The sequence below is a fragment of the Colossoma macropomum genome, unplaced genomic scaffold (genome assembly GCF_904425465.1).
Source record: "Colossoma macropomum unplaced genomic scaffold, Colossoma_macropomum, whole genome shotgun sequence".
Taxonomy (NCBI): Eukaryota; Metazoa; Chordata; class Actinopteri; order Characiformes; family Serrasalmidae; genus Colossoma; species Colossoma macropomum.
The window spans coordinates 36,388,647-36,410,463 of NW_023494792.1; the positions used below are offsets into that span (position 1 = coordinate 36,388,647).

The window sequence follows — 21,817 nt, forward strand, 5'->3', positions numbered from 1 at the left end:
ATGTAATGTATCAGTGACGTAATGCTCTCGCCGTGCGGCCCTCGAACCCTCCTGTTTCCCATGATGCTCTGCGAGGCCCAGCAGTAAGATGGCGGCGGCGGTGGAGCTGGAGAGGGAGGCTCTGCGCGCGGAGGTACAGAGAGCTGCAAACATAAACACACGCGTACATTCACTCGGGGGGACAGGGGGTCATGAGGTCGTGGGGTCCGGGAACAGATACACACACACTCAGCACGGAGATATCAGAGCGAAACTCCGAGACACAAACACAGCGGCTAAACAGGTTAAAGGGGCTAAAGGGGCTAACGGCTAACTCGCTAACCCGCTAACCCTGCACTCTGCGTAAGAGCGTCACACTCATCAGTGAAACACCGTGTTAATGAATTAATCTGGATATTAATGCGTTCATGAGCAGATCGGCGGGGCAGTGGTGGGTTACTGCGGGGATGTTGATTACTGTGTCTGATACAGTGTTTCAGGATGCTGCCGTGTTCTCTCTCTCTCTCTCTCTCTCTCTCTCTCTCTCTCTATGTGTGTGTCTGTGAGAATGAGCTGAGCACAGCGGGTCAGTGATGGAGAGAGGCTTGGTCAGTTTATGAGCACATTGTCACTGATGGTCAGTGATAGTACCGTTAGCATTGCTATAGGGTTACTGTTAGCTCAGCTAGCCTGCTGTTAATAGGTGTCAGTTTTAGCACAGTGTTAGTGAGGGTTAGTGTTAGTCAGTTAGCACCGCTATAGGACTTGGGAATGGACGTCACGTCCCGCTGCATTATGGGATCGTTCTGTCATATTGGCAGGGTTAGTTCTTTGTTTATGTGCTGCATATACCCTCACTCTTGTCATGCTATATATTGTAACAAATGAAATAAGAGTGTATCTTAACCAACCTAAGAGGAATGCCAAGCATCTATATAATGTTAAAATTAGTCTTATTGACGGTTTGAATTGATTGGAGTGAATGATCTGTATATGCAAACATTACCTGCCCCTTCTTTCCCAGGCATTTCTTAGCTGGTGTGAGGCTGAAGTGCTTGTTCCATTAAATAGGTCAAGTTTTTCAAATCACTCGAAGCCCCTGTACAGTTTACAAATTCTTATTTCCCGCAGCCACCGGCAGATTTACCTCTGACATCTTTCACACAGCTACTGTAAATTTAACTACTGCCGCATTTCTCTAGTAACTGGCAGATTTAACACTATTCCCCAGCTGTTGGCATATTTAACCAGATTTCATACTATCTATATTCAACTTGATACAAGTTTTGACATATTACGTTTAAAGTAGTTTTTCAGCAACCTCTGCATTAGCAAACTAATGACACTGTTACTGTACTGCACAATATTGACTCCAACAGTATCCATATTAGATCACACAAGTCACTGAAGTTACTAACACAGCTTACACAGCTTAACTTACTTTACCTTGTACGCTACATTTTAGCTGGGAAACAGTACATTTTAAGACAAACCAATGTTTGGTGATTAGTAGTGTTAGTATCACTGCACACCTTAACTAAACGCTGAGATTTGCCTCTTACATGCCAGCTTCTTATTCCAGTATTCTGTTCCACCTTAAACATGCAGCAGTTACATCCTGGCGCCCAGGAGGACTTAGTTAGCTGGTTCAAAATGTGATAAATCCACTAAATGATGCTGAAAGTTTTATTCCATTAAATGAATACAGTTAAATATGGAACTTAAGATTGAGCTTTATGCTTATCCGCACTCTCTCTGCCATGCTTCCCCTGTGCTGTTTGACTAGAGATACATCTGAATGGCTATGAAACCTTCCTTTCTGATCTGCTTGCCTTGATGTTGATCTGGTCTGTGATCTGGTAGTCATGTAGATACACATAATAGTCATCTCTCCAAACCTGTTTACTGAGACCATGAGCTACAGATCAGCCAAAATAAAGGAAAGCAGTTTCACTGTCTTAAACTAAACTAGACTGACAAACAGTGCCACAATGGCGAATCTACCATTAAACTCTGCGTTATGACATCGCATTCCCAAGTCCTATAGGGTTACTGTTAGTAGTTAGTGTTAACCTGGACAACCATGTGTTAATAATGAGACAGTATGAGCTCAGCACAGTGCAGTCATAATGTTAAGGGTGTTATTGTTAGTGTTACTTCTGGTGTTAGTGTGTTTTTGTTATTGTGGTGTTAGTGTTAGTGTTATTTTGGTGTTAGTGTTTGTGCTTTTGTTAGTGTTATTCTTAGTGCTCTTTTGGTGTTAGTGTTATTTGTGTTTTAATGATGGTGTTATTGTCAGCATTACTGTGCAGGTAATGATAGTTCTAACGTTATTTAGGTCTTAGTGTTATTTTGGTGTTATTGTTACTGTTGGTGTTAGTGTTTTTAGGTGTTAGTGTTGTTTATCAGCCTACAGTTTGATTTGGTTTGTGTTTTGGTTCACCATTCTGTATTCTCAAACGAAATTCAACTTAAGAAAAATATGACTGGTTATTTTGTTGCACAACTTTACTAGCAACACTACAGCGGGGAGGCAGGATGAGTGCTAGAGTAAGTTGTTTGGTGCTGGTTGTTTGCAAGCTTTGGTGTTAAAAACAATTTAACACCAAACAATTAACCCTTTAGAATCTAATAACACAACAAATAAAAACTTCTCTCCATCCCTCCATCCTTGTCTCCAGCTGACACTGCAGTCTTCAACACTAAATCCCTCTCTCTCTCTCTCTCTCTCTCTCTCTTTTCTCTCTTTAGGAGTTAAAGCCGCAGGGCCATTACAACCATGGCTACAGTGAGAGCGTTAGCCGTAAAAGCCATGTGGATGACTACAGCACCTGGGACATTGTCAAAGCCACTCAGTGAGTTACTCTATTACAGGCTACACACAGACACCCTTAAGATTAAAGCAGGACAAAGAGAATTTGCTGGTTTGGATTTGGTTGCAGGGTGTTAACTGGTTTGGCTCAAACAAAACAGCATCTACTAGGCTACATTCACATTATGAGGCCTCATTGCTTGGTTCCAGTTTTTTGCTCAGATCCAGTCTAACTTGATGGTTTACATTCGTGTAGGTATCTGATTCAAATCTGTCATTAATGTGAACAAACCTGTGTCCTGAAACGACCTGCATGCAGGTAAATGAACAACATGCATCATGAACAACAGACAGACTAACCAGCATTATAAGCCTTCGTTGCAAAGATAATTTGCTCTAAACAGCTTGCAGCTGGTTATTATTAGAGCAATATGAAGGAAAGACAGGGTCAAATGCTTTTACACAGTTTACTGGCACTAACTTCAGGTGTATGTATTTGGATCTGACCCTTCTCATTAAGGTCGCATGGCAACGAATCGGATATGTATCCAATCTAAGCCCACATTTGAAAGTGGCCCAGGTCAGATTTGAAAAGAAAGATTTGCGTGTCTGCATTCTGAAAAAACATCAGATCTGTGTCACATTAAGACAAAAAAATGGATTTGTGCCATTCCAGCCTGGCAATGTGATTTTTCACATTGAAAGAATAGAGTAGTGAAAATTGTGTAGTAATCATTCTAGCTTTATTGTCTTTTTCTCTCTTGTACTGTAAAACGGTGGTTTTGAATGGCAAAAGATACAAAAATATATGGTCAGACTTGCATGTTGTAGAGAAACATACTAAATCTGAATTCTTTAATGTGGTCATGATAGAAACCAGGGGTCACAATGTCTGCAACACGAATATAATCCTTTTATTTACCTGAGCTAACATAGCTTGCTTGTTTGAAAAGTTTGGACTGTGCAGTAAGCTGTTAGCCAAAATAGATAAATGATGTTGGTATTTAAAATTATGATGGTGTCAAATTTATGTTCCACATTGACCTAAGAAACTGTCAAATAGGGTGTAGAGCTGTTCTCACAGTAGGTAGGATTCTTCAGCAGTAGCTTAGCATGCTACAGCTTCACTACACCACAGTCCAGGTTCATTCCAGATCACTGACGCTTCATTGACCCAAATTTGGAGGATAAAATTGAGGGAGCAAACATATGCTGTTGTGTGTTAGGTCATTAGCTTAGCTACTCTTGCTCCACTATCCTGGTTAGCACTAGAAGCTAGTCTGAGCTTAGTGAGAAAGCTAAAACAGCTTTCACACACCACCAGCAATTCACCAGCTCATTATTGCTGCACTGAGGCTTACAGGACAAAGACACAAATCTGAGCCTGTTCTGCAGTGTGTGGTTATTTGCCTGCTAAGCTAGCAATAGCATAAACAGCTGCACTGTACTCTCCACACACTGTTGAAAATTCAGCAATTGTTCAGTTTATGGTTCACCCACATTTGATGGGTGATGAACTGCAAATCTTGCTGGTTTATTTTCTAATAATTTGCGTTAGAGTTTTGTTTTTGCTCTGATCTGATCTAGGGGTGGAAATCTCTAGGCACCTCACGATCGATTTGTTTACGTATTCAGAGGCTGCGATGCGATTATAAAATGATTATCGTTGAATCTAGATGCATCTTTTTTTTCTATACAGGATTTCTTTTTTCTCAATGTGAGGACTTGGTACTTTTAAAGCAAAGTATTTGTAATGATGATGATGAATGAATTTACTTCCAATATCTTTTATTAAAAACACAAACAGAAGCGATGTGCCAAGTGAACTGGAGAACTGACACTCTTCTGCGATAAAATGCGCAGTTACGGTGACATAAGATTATATGGATGTCCATGCATCACGTTACAGCTCTTCTACCCGTTTTCTTCAGTGATTCCATAACTTTGTTTTGGTCTCGTTGTAGAGAGTCGGGGGGGTCACTGCGTCAGTAAAATATTTTCGAGACTGGACGCTGTATCTCGGCTCCAAAGTGTGCAACATAGCGCGAAAGCCCTGGTTCTCAACAACTGAGAACGGATGCAAATCATTGGCAGTAAAAGTTGTGATAGAGTTTGTAATTCGCTTCACCCTTTCCGAGATGGGTGGATGCTTTGACATCGCTTGCTTGATGGTCCTCTGATTGTAAATTTAAAACATTTAAAATGTGCTTATTTAATTATACAATTAATCTTACTGTTATTGTTGCTAAATACTCACATTACAAGAAAGCGATAGGCTAGCCTACATCTGTTCTGTTAGTTGAAATGAATTAACGTATAGTAGTGTACTAGGTTTTTTATGGATGATATTACTTTGTCAGGCAGATATGTGAAAAGTTAAGCTACCTGGTCTAACATTCCCATGCACAGCTCCAGTTGCTTAAATGAGCTTGTAAGTGAATTTCCAAGTGGGAATGCTAAGGATTGCAAGTCAAGTGCAAAGGGAAGGGTCAAGTCCACTTGTGCAGATTGTTTTCTAAAAGTTTTGAGATAATATAGGCTAATTTGTAGGTCATTTTAGAATATCATGATAATGCTAAAGAGGGCAAATTAAACTGCAGTATTTTCCAATGTTCAGTTTAGTTTCCCCTGACAGCAAAGTAGTCTAATTGATTCAAGACTTTGTAAGAGTTCAGCTATTAACTGAAATTCAGAAATGCAAATCATGCTGTCACATTGTAATTATGCTGGAAAATCTAAACAGAAGAAGCAAATAAAGAGGGCTAAACAGTGTTCTGGTTCAAGAATATGTAAACACAAACCTACAAGGAATTTATTCTTAATGGGTATTCAGCTGTGAGGCTGAGGCTGAAAGTGCTGGTGTTCTGCTACTTATCCTACCCATCAAACGGTCCTAATTTGCATGCACATATCATTAGTATAGCATGGTAACTTAAAGTAATACACAGTAATACAGTTAAAGTAACACAGTTAATTGTGTTTTTATTTTTAATTCAGTACAGACTTAGCCTTACATTACACCCTGATATGCTGATTTTGGAGATCAGAATATCCAAATTATTCTTTTAATGCTGGTGACATTTTCTATTAAGGGCATTTGCCTGCTTCTTGTTCAAATTTTCCTTTTCCACTTCAACTGCTGCATCATTTAAGGTGGAATGGGAAAATTCAAATAACAAGCTGGCGAATAAGAAGCTGACTCAGCTTTGTAGTTTTAATGCTGGAAGTATTTTTGAAAATGATATTTAGGCTATTAGAACATCCTGCTTAGATTTTTATGCATGGAGCTACCTATAAATATACAGTACGATAGGACATTTCAACAAGGTAGCACATTTCTCCACAACACCACTGACATGTCGTGATTTTACCAAGTAGGTAACACTGAAAGCTTCTGTTTACATTACCGACACGCTGTTAACAAGTTCCCCACGTCATGCACGAAGCTAAAAGTTACTGTAAAGTAACTATAAAGTGGTGGTGGATGGTGGTCGTAAAGATGACTCCTAAGATTTGAAGTGTAGCCCCCTTTCGCAGTGATTTTCTTAATGCATATTCTGCAGACAGGGTGACCATGTTCAATCAAAGTTTCTCTCTGCAATCCTATAAAAACCAAAATCTGATCACATTTCCAGAGTGCTGTCACTGATAACAGCCATGTAATCAACCATGGTTTCAATGATAATTAAAATTTGAAACAGGAATACTAGCTGTCAGGAATTTTACTGTGAAACTGGTAACAGTTTCATCACTACTCTGGAATACACTTTCTGGCAGTCTGTTGGATGAATCTAAGTTTGACAGATGCTGGGAGAACTGTACCTACTGGAATGCATAGTCCTAGCAGTAAGTTTGATGGAGGAGGGATGATGGTCTGGGGCTTTGTCAGGGTTTGAGCTAAGCCACTTAGTTCCATTGAAGTGTAATGTTAAATATTACAGCATACAAAGACATTTTAGGCAGTCATATGATTCCAACTTTGTGGCAACAGTTTGCGGAAGACACTTTCCTGTTCCAGCATGACTGTGCCCCTGTGCGTAAAGAGAGGTACAGAACGACATGATTTGATGGCTTTGGTGAGGACGAATTTCAGTGGCCTGCACAGAGCCCTGACTTCAACCCTTAACTCCACTGCACACCTTAAGGATGCATTGGGACTTCAAATGCGAGCCAGGCCTTCTCTTCCAACCTCTTCTGACCTTTCCAGAAGAGTGGAGGGCAGCTCCATTTTAATTACCATTGTTTTGGAAGGGATGTCCAACAAGCTCATATATCCATAATGTTCAGGTGTCCACATATGTTTGGCTATAAAGTGTATGTTTTGGGCCACGACTTTCTCAAAACTATTGTAAAACAATGTTTCAGGCATCAGGCAATGTATTCATAACCATTTCATGTAAAAATATCTGTGAGTGAGCTTTTGGAGGCATTAAACTCTTCAGACATCTTGTACCCATCACCACCACTAAGAATAATTCTGAAATGCTCTAGAAAGGAGCTTTCGGTATCAAACCACTCTGAATGACTTTGTTTACATGATAACTATTAATTCATTTAGTAATTTTGTAGACATTTCTAAAGCATCAATGTAGACATTCTGGAATAACTTTGATGTTTAATGTTTGAGTTTTTCTTTTGTGTGTGTGTGTGTGTGTGTCTGTGTGTGTGTGTGTGTGTGTGTGTGTGTGTGTGCGCGTGCGTGTGCGTGTGCTTGCAGGTATGGAATATTTGAGCGGTGTCGAGAGCTGGTGGAGGCGGGGTATGATGTCCGTCAGCCAGATAAAGAAAATGTCACACTGCTGCATTGGGCTGCCATCAACAACCGCATCGACCTGGTCAAGTCAGTCTGGCTGGCTGTCTGTCTGTCTTGTCTGTCCGCCTCTAATCGTATCACACACACACACACACACACCAGCAACATTCCCTATTAACATTTACACTCCAAAATTTATTTTAATAGGTTTTGTCAATTTGGGTTAAAGTCATTTTAAAAGATTTTAGTAGTTCAGTGTAAAAAAGATTTTGGTAATTCAGGTGAAAGCAGGGGTGTTCAGTCTTATCACAAGAGGCCAGTGTGCTTCAGGTTTTCATTACAAACAAAGCAGGAGCGCACAAGATCAACAGTTTGGTAGCCAAGACCATCTGATTAAACTGTTCTCCTTCTTAAGAGGAATGAAAACCAGCTTCACTGGCCCTTTGAGGATAAATAATAAAAAATTACTATGGTTTTAGTAATTTAGTTTATCTGTCTGTGTGTGTGTGTGTGTGTGTGTGTGTGCGTGTGCGCGCACAGATATTATATTTCAAAGGGTGCTGTCGTGGACCAACTCGGAGGAGACCTCAACTCAACACCTCTGCACTGGGCTACAAGGTCAGATATGTCCATATGTTTGTGTCATTGCGTTTGTGGTCAGTGAAGTATATTATGTGCTTCTGTTTTCAGTATTTTTTGTTTGTTTTTGGGTTTTTTTACGCCAAGTTTTTACAGACAAGTAGTTCTGCGAAGCTCGATCTCAAATAAAGACAGAGAATACAAAAAATACAATAAACACACATGTTAAATATACAAATTGAAAATATAAAATTCTGCAGTACTGTACAGATGAGTGTGTTTTCTTTTCTGCAGGCAGGGCCACCTCTCCATGGTGGTTCAGCTGATGAAGTACGGAGCCGATCCGTCTCTGATTGATGGAGAAGGCTGCAGCTGTGTGCATCTCGCTGCTCAGTTCGGACACACTTCCATCGTAGCTTACCTCATAGCTAAAGGACAGGTATGCACCTCCATCAGAACTTACTTTATAGCTAAAGGAAAGGTGCACACCTCTCTTAGACCTAATCTCCTAGCGAAAGGACAAGTATGCACCTCTATCAGGCATACCTCATACCTAAGGACAGATACGTACCTCTTTTAGACCTTATCTCATAGCTAAAGGACAAGTATGCACCTCCGTCAGGCCTTACCACATACTTTATGCACAGGTACACCTGCAGGCTGGCTTATAGTTGGTATCTGAGTAAAATCTCCTTATGCTCTTTCCCAACTAATGTAAGGCTCACTGTAAATACAAGCTTTTACTGCCTGCATGACTTTGTCAAGGCCTTTTTATTTATTTATTTATTTTTTGTCATTTCAGCTATATACAAGTACACAGTGAAACGAGTTGTAATGATAATTTAAAGCCACCAGGGGTCAGTGGGCTGTTCTCATTATCCTAGATCTGCCTTTGCATCACAGTTACTCCCATTAGCAACTCAGTTATCAAAGCACTGTCAACTCTGCGGCATTGTTTGGAATTCCTTACTACTATCTGTCCACCAGTGAGATGACTAGATTGGCATGTAGTCATAATGAAAGAAAGAGGTCAGCAGTCTTCCTGAGAGACCTTGTGAAAATTTCAATTTTTTTTCTGCTCCTTTACTCTATTTCTGTCTGTCATGCTGCAGGATGTTGATATGATGGATCAGAATGGCATGACTCCTCTCATGTGGGCAGCCTATCGGACACACAGGTATGTATTTATTTTGTTTTCATTTCACTCTCCTTGTGTTGATGTTAGTGTTTAAAGTTTAAGTGCATCTGTCTCTCTTTCTTTTTCTCTGTGCTGCAGTGTGGACCCCACTCGGTTGTTGTTGACGTTTAATGTGTCAGTGAATTTGGGGGATAAATACCATAAGAACACTGCGCTGCACTGGGCCGTTTTGGCGGGAAACACAACAGTGATCAGTCTGCTTCTGGAGTCCAACGCTAACGTAGATGCTCAGAATATAAAGGTCAGTCTGCTAAAGCTGTCAGTTTCATTTTTTTGGGCAGTTCAGATCCACTAACTAGTCATAATGTTTGAGTTTGCTATGCTGTAAACTATTACTGACCATTACAAAAGTACTGACCCATTATAATAATGCTCATCTTTTATTACTGCACCATTTACACTTTCGCACATTACTGACCCAATATTTTAGTCCTGACCCCACTCTTACAGTGCTGATCCCTTACACTGCTGACACATTATTACTGACACATTCTTATGGTGCTGACCACTTTTTATAGTATTAACTCTCTGTGGTGGTACTGACCCATTTTTGCAGTACTGATCCATTATTATACTACTGACCCATACTTACATTTCTGATCATTCTAATTCTTATAGTATGGACCCACTCTTATGTTGCTGACCCATTTTTAAAGTTCTGACCCATTCTTGATGCTTTATTATGTGTTAGGGGGAAACTCCGCTAGATCTGGCCAAACAGAGGAAAAATGTGTGGATGATTAATCACCTGCAGGAGGCACGACAGGCTAAAGGCTACGACAGCCCGTCTTACCTAAAAAGGCTCAAAATGGATAAGGTAAATTACCTTGTTAATGATAATACACCCAGTGTTCCAAAAATGCCTGGTGCATGGGTGCTCAAATGAAGACGAAAAAACAACATCATCAACCATTATGATGGAGTTAAAGGAAGTTATATATTTTTTGTAGTTGGGAACACAGAGCATAAGTAACAGTATTATAAGTAAGTAAATAAATACAAACTACACAGTAAACATATTTACAAATAAGTCACAAAACTTAAACCTCCAATGAGGCAGAATCCCACAGAACTGAAATAAACAACTAAATGCAAACCTGAAAAACAGCAAAGGATAGTCTACTGAAGGTTGTAATTCTATTCTATTTATTATGAAAATTTGGCAGACTCCCATGTGCTCAAGGTTGTGTAAGAATAAAAAGTAGAAAAAAAGACTGCAGAGGTTGTAACACTCCCTGAGTGCTGCTGGAGCTTTCACACTGTGCACACTCCCTGGCAACTTTACCAAAAACCCTTCCTTTGTAGTGCCACCTTGCTGGTGTAAGGAAAGAAAGAAGAGAGAGGAAGGAGGGAAGCAAAGAATAAAAGACAACAGAACTAAACAGAAAGAAAAACAAAAAGGAAGAACGGAAGAAAAGAACAAATGAAGGAAGAAAAAGAAAAGAGAAAAAAAGAAAGACTGATGAGCTATAAAATGGGAGATTCTGATAAACTGTACACTCTTTGGCACTTGTTTTTCTTTGGCATGAGCAAGTCTTAGTCTGTGTTGTTTCTGTATGTGTGTGTGCTTATGTGCAGGAGTTCCGTCAGAAGGTGATGTTGGGGACCCCGTTTGTGGTCATCTGGCTAGTGGGCTTCATTGCTGACCTGGACATCGACTCGTGGCTTATTAAGGGGCTGATGTATGCTGGAGTGTGGCTCGCAGTGCAGTTTCTTTCTAAGTACGATACCAGCATCTTTCAGTATTTAAGTTTATGATAAGATGGTTTAAACCTGTCATGTTTAACATTACCATGACATATTCAAGATGGATTAGTTGTACATGGGAAGGTGCTGTAATCTGAGTGATTACTGACATGATCCATGATTTTAAACCAGTACGAATCTGCCATGTTCATAGATTAAGTCTGTTAAGTAATAATTCTGAATTCTGAGTGAATTACCTTCTGTAATGTGTCAAACTCGAAGCTCCTTCAGTAATAATAGTCTTGTTTGAATCAACCTGTTATTATTGTGATTAAAACGTAGTAACAGACAATGAAACCTCTGATACCTCACTGAATTCAGCTTGGCACAGAAAAAATTGAAATATCTTGAAAGTGGGCCAGTTTACTAGCCTAATTCTAGTGACCTTAACTGGAAGTTAGCTTTTGTTGGTTGATTATTTGCTTTATTTGTTTAATTTCAGCCTTAATGCCTACGGGAAAGGCTGGGCTATGTTGTTTTGATCCAGGTTATCTGGTGATATTTGCGGAAGTTAAACTGATTCTTTATCCCTTACAAATCAGCCAGTCAAATAACTTCATAATTCCGTTGCAGCACCTTCCCAGCTAAAATGAATCCAGCTCGAATAGGGCTGGCAAGATAAAAGTGCAATAGTCAAAAGCAGTTTTCTATTGCCACCAATAATAGACATTATAACTGAGAAACACTGGTACAGAGCTACAAATCTCAAGTCTACATCAACAGTTCACTGAAAAATCGAATTCCTTTTACCCCAAATGTAGTCATGATCAGCCAAGACGTGTTTGATGTCTGAGCTTTTTTAGTTTTAGCACTGGAGCTATGAAGGTAATATTGCTAACAAGTAATGGAAGTCTGTGGTAACATTACTGTATGGTAACATTACTATATTGTTCTGTTAGCCTAGAAACTCCAAAATTAAATACTTAATTCACCAAATATGCCTGGGGCAGATTGACTACGTTTAGAGTAAGCAGGGGAGGGAAGACTGGGGGAATTAGAACTGTTGCTTGAAGTTTCAGATTGTAGTCAGTGAGTAACCTTAAACTCTCACCTAAATAACATTCATGTTTGCTCTCTCTGTCTCACTCTCTTTCCTGCTCTCTCTTGCCTGCTCTTGCTCTCTGTCTTTCTCTTTAGGTCTTTCTTTGACCACTCCATGCACAGTGCCCTGCCTCTTGGTATTTACCTGGCCACTAAGTTCTGGATGTATATCACCTGGTTCTACTGGTTCTGGAATGATATCTTTCTCATCAAATTTATACTACTGCACTCTCATATGTTTTAGTAAATTTTATCAATCCTCCAAAAGGAGTAGCTGTAGTCTGGGTTCTGTTAGGTGCTGTTTAAGGCTGAAGTTTGTGGACCTGCTGTGTCAAGTAATAGAACACACTCTGAAATATATATTATGTAGTAGGCCTCTGCCTGCTGACTTTTAATGAGGTGTTTTGAAATTGTGTTGTGGTCACTGCTTTAAAGGTAAATAGAGATGCAATCTGCCTCCTTAACTCCTCTCACATCTGCCGTTTGTCACCATCCACCTGCCCTTCCTGCTCAACAGCCTGGCTCTCTTCTACAACTTCGGGAAATCCTGGAAGTCTGACCCTGGCATCATCAAAGCATCTGAGGAGCAGAAGAAAAAGGTCAAAATGCTGAAGTTGATCTGCAGGCAGAAATAAAACTAAAGCTAGAGCTCTGAAAATGACCTCCCTTCAGCCCTGCTGCCCCAAATAGTGGTGGGAGGATGAGCGATTGTTCTTTACAGAAACAAAGTGTTATTTAATGGAGCTTATATCAGTAACTGATGAAGTAACTGATAACAGAGGCTGCCATGAATGAGTTCGTAAGACAAAGCTGGTGAAGTTCTGAACTGGGTTCAGTGAGAGTTGTGTAAACATGTCAGCGTTCCATTTTGTTGGAGCAGTGTCTTTAGTCAGGCCATTTCGAGCTCTCATTTATATGTTTATATGCACACTCTCCCTCTTTTTCTCATTCTAGACTATAGTAGAGTTGGCAGAAACAGGCAGTCTGGATCTGAGTATATTCTGCAGCACCTGTTTAGTAAGTACAGCTCTGTTTCTCTTTGAGACATTTTACTGTTTAAACTGTTGGTTCAACACTCTTTTGTTTTTGAAAGCACTTTCGCTGATAATCAAATTGCGTGGTTTACTGGTTAACATGGCCATTTAAATGAACATACCCTAATAAAACATAATGACTACAGGCATTAACACTGTCTGTGATGGACTCTCCTCAGATACGGAAGCCCATCAGGTCCAAACACTGTGCAGTGTGTAACAGGTGCATCGCCAAGTTCGATCACCACTGCCCATGGGTAGGCAACTGTGTAGGTGAGTTTCCTGTTCCTAAGCCCTAATTCCAGTCCGTAAACCTTTGAACCGTATACCTTAAGACTACTTTGCTGCAAAGTTTAGTTCCAGCCTGGATCTGTATGCTACCCCTCATTCATTACACTAACACAGCCAGTCAAGGATTTTGAAGATGTTAATTAGCTGTTGGTGGATTGTGATTGGAACTAGATTCTCCAAGAAGGTAGATCTTCAGGACCAGAACTGATTACTGCTACCCTAAGCTTTAACACATTATTCCAATCCCTAAACCCTAACCCTTAACTCCAATCATTTAAACTTAAAACTCTAACCCTAACTTCAGAAACATTCTTAGATCTGAGTTTTTGTTTTTGAATTTGATCTACAAATGTGATAGGTTTTTTGGCTCTTCTGATGGACTCTGATGGTCAGTTTTTGAAACTGTTATAATCATTCAATCTGAATGTAGTCCTGCAAGGGCAAGCTTTAGTGTACTGATGGGAAATACAGTAGAGGAGGAAATGACAGACAGATATAGAGGGAGTTTGGGGAGGGGTATGTAGGATGGAGCTTTAAAGGCCTTTTTTATCAGTTTGTTCTCTCAAAGCCTTAGTAGGAGAGTGAGCTGTAGACATAGCAGCAGCTCTTACAGACCTGAACTGTGGTAGTTTCATTGAGTAGGGATTTCTCATCTACATCATTTACAGTAAAAACGTGGCCCTGTCCAATAGGAGGACAGGGGTATTCGCATTAGATAATCACTTTCTGCTTAAATTGTCCAGTTAAATGAGAAATCCTATTTTACATCACACTCATATTAACGGCCAGCATTAGAGGTCTGCATAAGGCGGGTTCACCCGCGGGTCCTGCTTGATCTGCTAAATAATTTGCGTGCGGGATTCATTTTGAAGCACCACTCTCATTGCGAGGCAGCCAACAGGTTGCGGGCTTGTGCAGGCGGGTATTATTGCTGGCTGAGTGAGGCGGGCTTGGACAATTATTGGCTGCTTGTAGAAGCGAACAGAAAAGCAAACAAAGGAGCTGCAAGTGTGCTGCGGAGAAAAACAGATTCATAATCACAAGCAGCAAAACACATGATGCTAGAGAGAATCCAGTAAATATCTATGCACAAAATCAAACTGACTTTTTTGGGCTTTGTAACCTGTGCCTCGGGCTCTGTTTTGGCTTTAAATTAATTTTGGCTGACTTGTAGACACTGTATAGATTAATTAGCTAACAGAATAATGCTGACACAGCCTAAAAAAACACAATATATTTTCCTTTGCAACACTGAAACATGTGCTTGTGCTGCTGGGTTTGTGGGGGTGCAATGGGTCTGGAGGCTCTGGCGTGTCACAAGGTTTGTGTGGACATGTCCTACATCAGTGGAGCGGATTACAGCAAACACAGGCGGGAGTTGACGAGGACCACATGCATAGCCCAAAGAAGGTGGGTGTGAGAGGGCATGGCATGTGGTTGAAGCGGGCGGGGAGCAAGAATCACACTAGATTTAGTGGGTGGAGGCGGACATGATTAGTGGTTGAATCAGGCGGGTTCGGGTATTCATAATCAGGCCCATGCAGACCTCTACCTGGCATTTCTACAACACACACAATCACATCTTTAATTATCTAGTGGGAGTGGGAGTGTCCGGTCTTATCCACAGTAGGCCAGTGTGGCTGCAGGTTTTATTCCAGTCAAGCAGAGGCACCACTAATTCTAGTTTAATCAGTTGGTCTCAGTCCTCAATCAGTTGATCATCTGTGCTCATGCTTTGTTGAAGTGAAAACCTTCGACTTCGTTTAAGGCCGACACACCACTGTCGTGTGATATTTGTGCGATGTTCCTGCATGAGAGAGCTGAGGATCGGTGCACAAGGAGAGAAACAAAAGAGAGCCAAGAAAGCAAATGGCACTCTCTCATTTTTTTCATTTTTGCCACTGCAAGTAGCAATGTTTTAGCACTGTTTTTGTTGAGTGAATATTCAGCAAGGAAATATTTAATGTTGTAAATAAACAGAGCAGAAAAAATTGACTCACTATTCTCTCTCACTCTCTTTTCTCTCCTCTCTCTATCATCTGTGTGCAGGTAGTGGAAATCATCGGTATTTTATTGGTTATTTATTCTTCCTGCTGTGTATGATCTGCTGGATGATGTACGGCTGCATTTGCTGTGAGTTTTACACACACACACAGCTTCATAATGTGTGAGGTTTTTCAACATGTTTTACACAGAGCACAAGTTAAATTTGTGTCAGAGGATACAGAATCATTTTAAAGCATACATCAGCACTTACAGGGTTACAGTGTGTGTGACATTACAGTGTGCTCAGTGAGGCTCAGGAATTTACAGATAATTCAGAAGTTAACTGTAGTCAACGCTCACTTTAATCAGTGTACTGATAATTCAGAAGTTAAGTTGACCAGTTTAATTGGTGTACTGTGGTTAAGGGTAAGTTACGCACCATCTATAAGTTAACTGTAGTTACGCGCCATCTTCTGAGCACCACTGAGCAGATGGTTCTCCAGCTGTGCCAGCTGCAAACTGATGCCAAGCAGTCATCTCTTGACACCAGCATTTGATATAGCCAAGCTTACATATGCTTGAGTCACTCTGCAGACTTTCTCCTTCTCTTCTCACTTCTCGGACCAAGTAATTCATTAGCTCAGCTTTGACTTTGTGGGGGCATCAAAAACTTTTATTCGCTTTGGGCTGTTTCTTCACTGACCTTTTGGACTTCTGGAACATTGGGATCAAGCCACCGCCATCTGAGTCACTCCATCAGCAGCGCTGATCAACTCTTGTATGAACTGCATCATTATACTGCTGGCTTAATGGTAAGAGAGACTAGCAGGGCTGGAGGCTGAAAGTGACGCGATGCTGACCGGTTCTGCTGAGAGCAAGCTTGTAAGCTTGTAAGCTGCCCACCAATCGAGCGCTGCGGAACAAAACAAATCCAGGGCTGGGTCAGGCATGCTGCGGAAGGCGAAGTCCACCTGGGTTTGGCTGAGAAGGTGGATTCACTCTTCTTGAACATAGCCCAAATTAAGTCATTGTTAAGGACCTTAAGCAGCGAGATGGCCAACCAGGACAGCCGCACTGGAGCCCACAGGACTCAACATTCTCTCCATGGCAGCGTCACAGCTTTCCCTCTTGCTTCGGCCGAGGCTGAGGGCTCATTAAGAGGCTAAAGTGGTTTCCCCTGATGCAGTGCTGTACCCGAGCCCGCACTGCCCTAGCAACAAGTGCAGCCGCACATAATCATGTGAGAGCCCATAATCTTGGAAAGCAGTTAGGGATGCTGACTCATTTGTGGTGCCTTATGCTTCTCACCCTGCAGAGCATGCTGCAGAGGGCCTGGGACTGATGGGACCCATGGAAGAGCTCCTCAGCACAGCCTTTTAGATTGTGGGCTATTCATCTCAAACCACGGTTCCATTGGTAGCCACCTTTATACATGGTTGACAGCAGGTTTGGCTAGCACAAATATCTCTGACCCATACAGGGCCAAGCTTTGGATGCTTGTGACTGGCCATGTGTTTGGTCTGGCTGTTAAGTAGGCTCTAGATTGACAGTCATCCTTCAAACTGCAGAGTGCAAAAAGACATTTTGTTTTTGCCCTCCCAGTCCACAAACTGTTCACAGGAGGACAGACTTCCCCTCTGGCCCTCCCCAAACTCCCAAACTTAGCTATCTGAAGCCAGCAGCACATCCCTAGCTGTACAGTCCAATATGTGTCCAATGGTGAGACAGCCAAAGGCACCTGCTGTTAATGGGCTCCAGCTGGTGACGTAGCTCAGGTCATATTGGCTTATTCGAAGGACATCGCATCAAACCAATGGGTCATTCACACTGTCAGAAGGGTACAGGCTACAGTTTTGTCACCCTACTCAGTGCTTGGCCAAGGGTCACTGTTGTTCACAACCCAGCTCATATTCTTACACTCTCGCAGGAAGTCATTTCCCTCCTGGCCAGAGATGCCATAGAAGTTGTTACCCCTAACGTTCAATCAGAGGGGTGGAGGCTTTTGTCCAATTCTGGACCTTCACCAGATAAACAAATATTTGAAAGTTTCCTTTCCACGTGTTGCACATGCCAGCGGTTCTTGGCAGTATTAGAATGCAAAAACGGGTTCACATCAGTAGACTTGAAGGATGTGTAACACAGGTGGTTCCTTTGCTTTGCTTTCCAAAACATGGTATTCCAGTTCAGGGTTCTGTCTTTCTTTCCTTAGCCCCCACAGTCTTTACCAGGTGCATGTCAGAGTGCCTGTCAACCATGGCGCTAGAGTGTGTTCCTTTCTACTTTCGTTCGTGGCCCTACACAAGGACTCCTCTTTGGGCTCCCATAAGCTGGTGACCACCTTTCTGAAGGGGTTGAAGAGATTAAATCCGTCTCGATTACTTGGGCATCACCCTGGAACCTCCACTTGGTGCTGGATTTCCTCTGTCACACAGTCTTTGAACCTCTGGATTAGGCTGATGTTAAATGAATTTTCTTAAAGACAGCCCTTTTGCTTGCTGTTTCTATGGGTTAGCATGTCTGTGAGCTACAGGTGCTCTCTGTTAGCCCCATGTGTCTCCAGTGGGGCCTGGATGATGCGTGTTTTGTTGAGACGTAATGCAGCTTTCTTACCTAAAGTTCTCAATCATGGGTTCGTTAATCAGTCCGTTCCTTGCTAGCACCAGCGGTCAGAATCTATGAAACATAACACTAATTGTGATTATGTGAGTAGTGGTTGAACAGGTGTCACAAGGTGACTGGCTTACTTTCTCCGTCTGCAGCTGGCACAGCTAGAGAACCATCCACTCGGTAAGAACCGCCCTGGCGGTCATAATGTTAACAGTTGTTAACCCCCAGTTTAAAGTTAACTTTAGTTAACCCTCACTTTAATCTGTTTAATGTGGTTGAAGTTAACTGCAGTTAACCCCCAGTTCCAATAATACTATATGGTGAAAGTAAATTTTGTAATAAATGTAATAAAAATTCTGACACTGTTTCTTGTGTTTTTTCTTCAGACTGGCGTCTGCACTGTGCGAGCAGCTACAGCAGAGATGGATTGTGGGTATACATTACTCAGATTGCCACCTGCTCGCCTTGGATGTTCTGGATGTTTCTCAACAGTGTCTTCCACTTCCTGTGGGTGGCAGTGCTCATCATGTGCCAGCTCTACCAGGTCAGACAGTACACACCAGGCTTTTATCTGTGTGTGTGTGTGTGTATGTAACTCTGTCTGTAACTCTGTGTGTAACTGTGTATTTAACTTTAACTGTGTGTGTGTGTGTGTGTGTGTGTGTGTGTGTGTGTATATGTGTATGTGTGTGTGTGTAGATTGCTGGTCTGGGCATCACCACTAATGAGCGGATGAACGCAAGACGCTATAAACACTTCAAGGTCACAGCAACGTCCATTGAGAGTCCGTTCAAGTGGGTTTTCACATCTTACACACTTTACACAAATTATAAATGTATTTCTTCCACGTTATGCATTTTGAAGTTTACATACTTTTTTACTTTGCACATTTTAGAGTTTATACCCTATGCCTTTTCAGTTTATACATTTTACATGGTTTGATCTACACATTTGTCATATTTCAGAAAGTTTTTACAGTTTACATAGTTGTTTACACATTAACACCACAGCTTACACGGTTTACAAGTCACATTTTACAGTTTACACATTACTCATTTTAGAATGCATGTTTTAGTTTCCTGTTTATGTACTTCAAAAACATTTTCCTTTTATTATTTTTTACAATATTTTTACACATTCCATTTTACAGTTCACAGTTGACTCTTTAAAACAAGTTTAGTTTCCACTTTTTGTATGGTTTCCACATATTACAATTTGCACATAGTAGACTTTTCAGTTTGCAAAGATTACAAAGTTTACAGTGTATGTGTTACACATTTTACTTTTTGCATATTTTACATTGTATACATTGTACCGTTTGCACATTTATTACTTAATGAACTGTGCAAACTATAAATTACATTTTCTCAGGTAAATGTAATTTATATGGTTTACACATTAAAGTTTACATGCTACATGTCAGATTTTACACAAATTACACGTTTTGCAGTTCAACCATTTTAGGTTTTACACATTTTATGTGCTTTACAAAATTTACACACTCCACAGATTACAATTTACACATTTTAAAACCTTTACAGTTTTCACATTTTTACATTCTATAGTTTCACTGTTAAATAATTGGAAAAATGCTCTACAATTCAAATGCTCATTCATACTGTGTGTGTGTGTGTGTGTGTGTGTTTCAGCCATGGCTGTGTGCGGAACCTGATAGATTTCTTCGAGCTGCGGTGTTGTGGTCTTCTGCGGCCGGTGGTCGTAGACTGGACGGTCCAGTTTTCCATAGAATATGACCAAACGTCTGGTTCCGGATACCAGCTGGTTTAACATGGCCACAGAGCAAGCGAGAGAGAAAGAGAGAGAGAGAGGGGAGAGAGGATGAGCGTTCAGCACCACAGTGTGTGTGTGTGTGTGTGTGTGTGTGTGTGTGTGTGTGTGTGTGTCAGTCAGTCAGTCAGTGTGTGTGTGTCTGTGTGTGTTTGCAGGGGAGGGGCTTTACTGGGCCATCATCTTCAGCCAGAGAGACTGCAGTCCACACTCGTCATTAGCATTAGCATGATGCTAACACAGACTGCCACACACACACACTCTCAGCCCATCGTCCTCTTTCCAGCTGCTGCAGCCCTGGCTTACATACACAGGCACACAACTCCCCATGCGCACACCACACACACACTGCAGGTCTGTTATTTTCATTGTAAACATTTCATTTAATTTAATTTCATTTAGTTTTGTTTAACTTTCTGTCCTCCTGTGGAAGAATTTCACTTCTTTTGTTAATTCTGTTTTTTTTTTTAACCTCCGATCTGCTTACTCAGATTAAGCTGGAGGTCAGAGGGTGTGTGTGTGTGTGTGTGTGTGTGTTTGCTGCAGACACAGGTGTTTAATTGAACACAAAATGGAACAGAATGAGAGTCTGAATGAAATGAGTTTCTCTCCAGTTTAAAATGTGATTCTATTTATTTTAACATTTATTTAATATTTTCTAAAATTATCTTTTAACACCATGAGGTCCTTTTACATTTGTTTTCGTTTGAAAAGTCTGTGTATATGGGTGTGGGTGAGTTACCAGTGGTGTGTATGTATGTGCGTGCGCCCCTCTGGATTTTTACTAAACAGATAAAATTTCACCCAGAAAAGGAACTGAAGGACTAAATGACAAAACGGTTTCACTCATGCACTGGCCTACAGGAGAGGTTCCAAACACAGTTTTTCATTGTCACTCCATTAAACTTCTGGTTTTAATGACTTGAGCGCGTTTTTGTTTTTAGGAGTGATTTTTTTCCGTCAGCTGATGACACTGTTACTGAAGACTCTGTAGATTGAGACCCTTTATTCCGAGAGACGTTTTTATTTGTGTTTAGTATTTATGTTGTTGACTTTGGGTTAAGCCCCACCCCCTCTCCACCCCTCTCCTGCGGGATGCTCCGCAGTGTGAGCTGGACGAACTGAACTGATGTAAAGAATGTGTATCTGTACATAAACCTCCGTTTCTGTGAGTGATATATTTTTTTTGTCAGTGTTAGTTGAAGCTGCTCCTTAATGTTTTTGTTTTTTTTTGTTTGTTTGTTACCAAAAAGAGAAGAGTATAACCGCAGTGTATCTGACTGTAGCTGTTAGTGGTGTGTGCCACAGCTGTTTATAAGCATTTTAACCTGTGCATCTCCAGTGCATGAGCAAAGCTTGGGGCTGTTGCTATAGTAACCATGCCCTCACCCGCCTTCCTGCCAGCAGCCTGGCTGGCTGGGTGTCTGTAAATAGTGAATGTTCAGTATTTGCGAGTATGTTTTTTTTATTTTTTTAATTTCTTTTTTTTTATATTTTAAACCCAGTTTGTGTATCTTTAGTGTTCGTCTGATCTACAGAGCTTCATTCCGTCCGCTCTGTGGAAATGTGATATATTTGAATGTTTCATTAATATTAATAATGGGAGAGATTTTTTTTGGTTGTTTTGCTGGATCTGTTCTTCACTGGATCTAAAAGTGTAGAAAACTCTCTACCGAAGGTTTTAGAGATAGTAACGATGCGGAATCATGATATCTAAAAACAAAGAACGCCTGATCATGAATGCTGGGTGGATCTCAATCGTCCAGAGAGAATCTGCACTAAAGTGAAACAGAGTGATTAAAGAAACTCAAACTCATCACAAACGAAATCTTTCCTTTTGTCTCCTCTGCCTTTTCTCCAGTGTGTTTAAGCACATCTTCATCTGCAGTGCCTCAGTCAGGATTCACCCCAAACGCTTCAAAAACTTCCTGGGCATGGTTTCATTTTACTGGCTTTAATACAAAAATAAAACTTAAATCTACCAGCTGTGTGTTTCATTACCA

General features: G+C 41.0%; 1 protein-coding gene across 1 annotated transcript; it reads left to right on the plus strand.

Moving 5' to 3' along the window:
* Window positions 1-70: 70 nt before the first annotated feature.
* Window positions 71-21,798, plus strand: zdhhc17 (zinc finger DHHC-type palmitoyltransferase 17). The gene is made up of 17 exons (XM_036577023.1): window positions 71-133; window positions 2,731-2,834; window positions 7,509-7,631; window positions 8,085-8,162; window positions 8,418-8,562; window positions 9,236-9,300; window positions 9,400-9,562; window positions 10,013-10,138; window positions 10,900-11,042; window positions 12,205-12,305; window positions 12,583-12,707; window positions 13,063-13,125; window positions 13,322-13,415; window positions 15,483-15,566; window positions 18,413-18,570; window positions 18,726-18,820; window positions 19,676-21,798. Exons 1-17 carry the CDS (start codon window positions 89-91, stop codon window positions 19,812-19,814), a joined length of 1,851 nt encoding a protein of 616 aa, XP_036432916.1. The 5' UTR covers window positions 71-88; the 3' UTR covers window positions 19,815-21,798.
* Window positions 21,799-21,817: the final 19 nt, after the last annotated feature.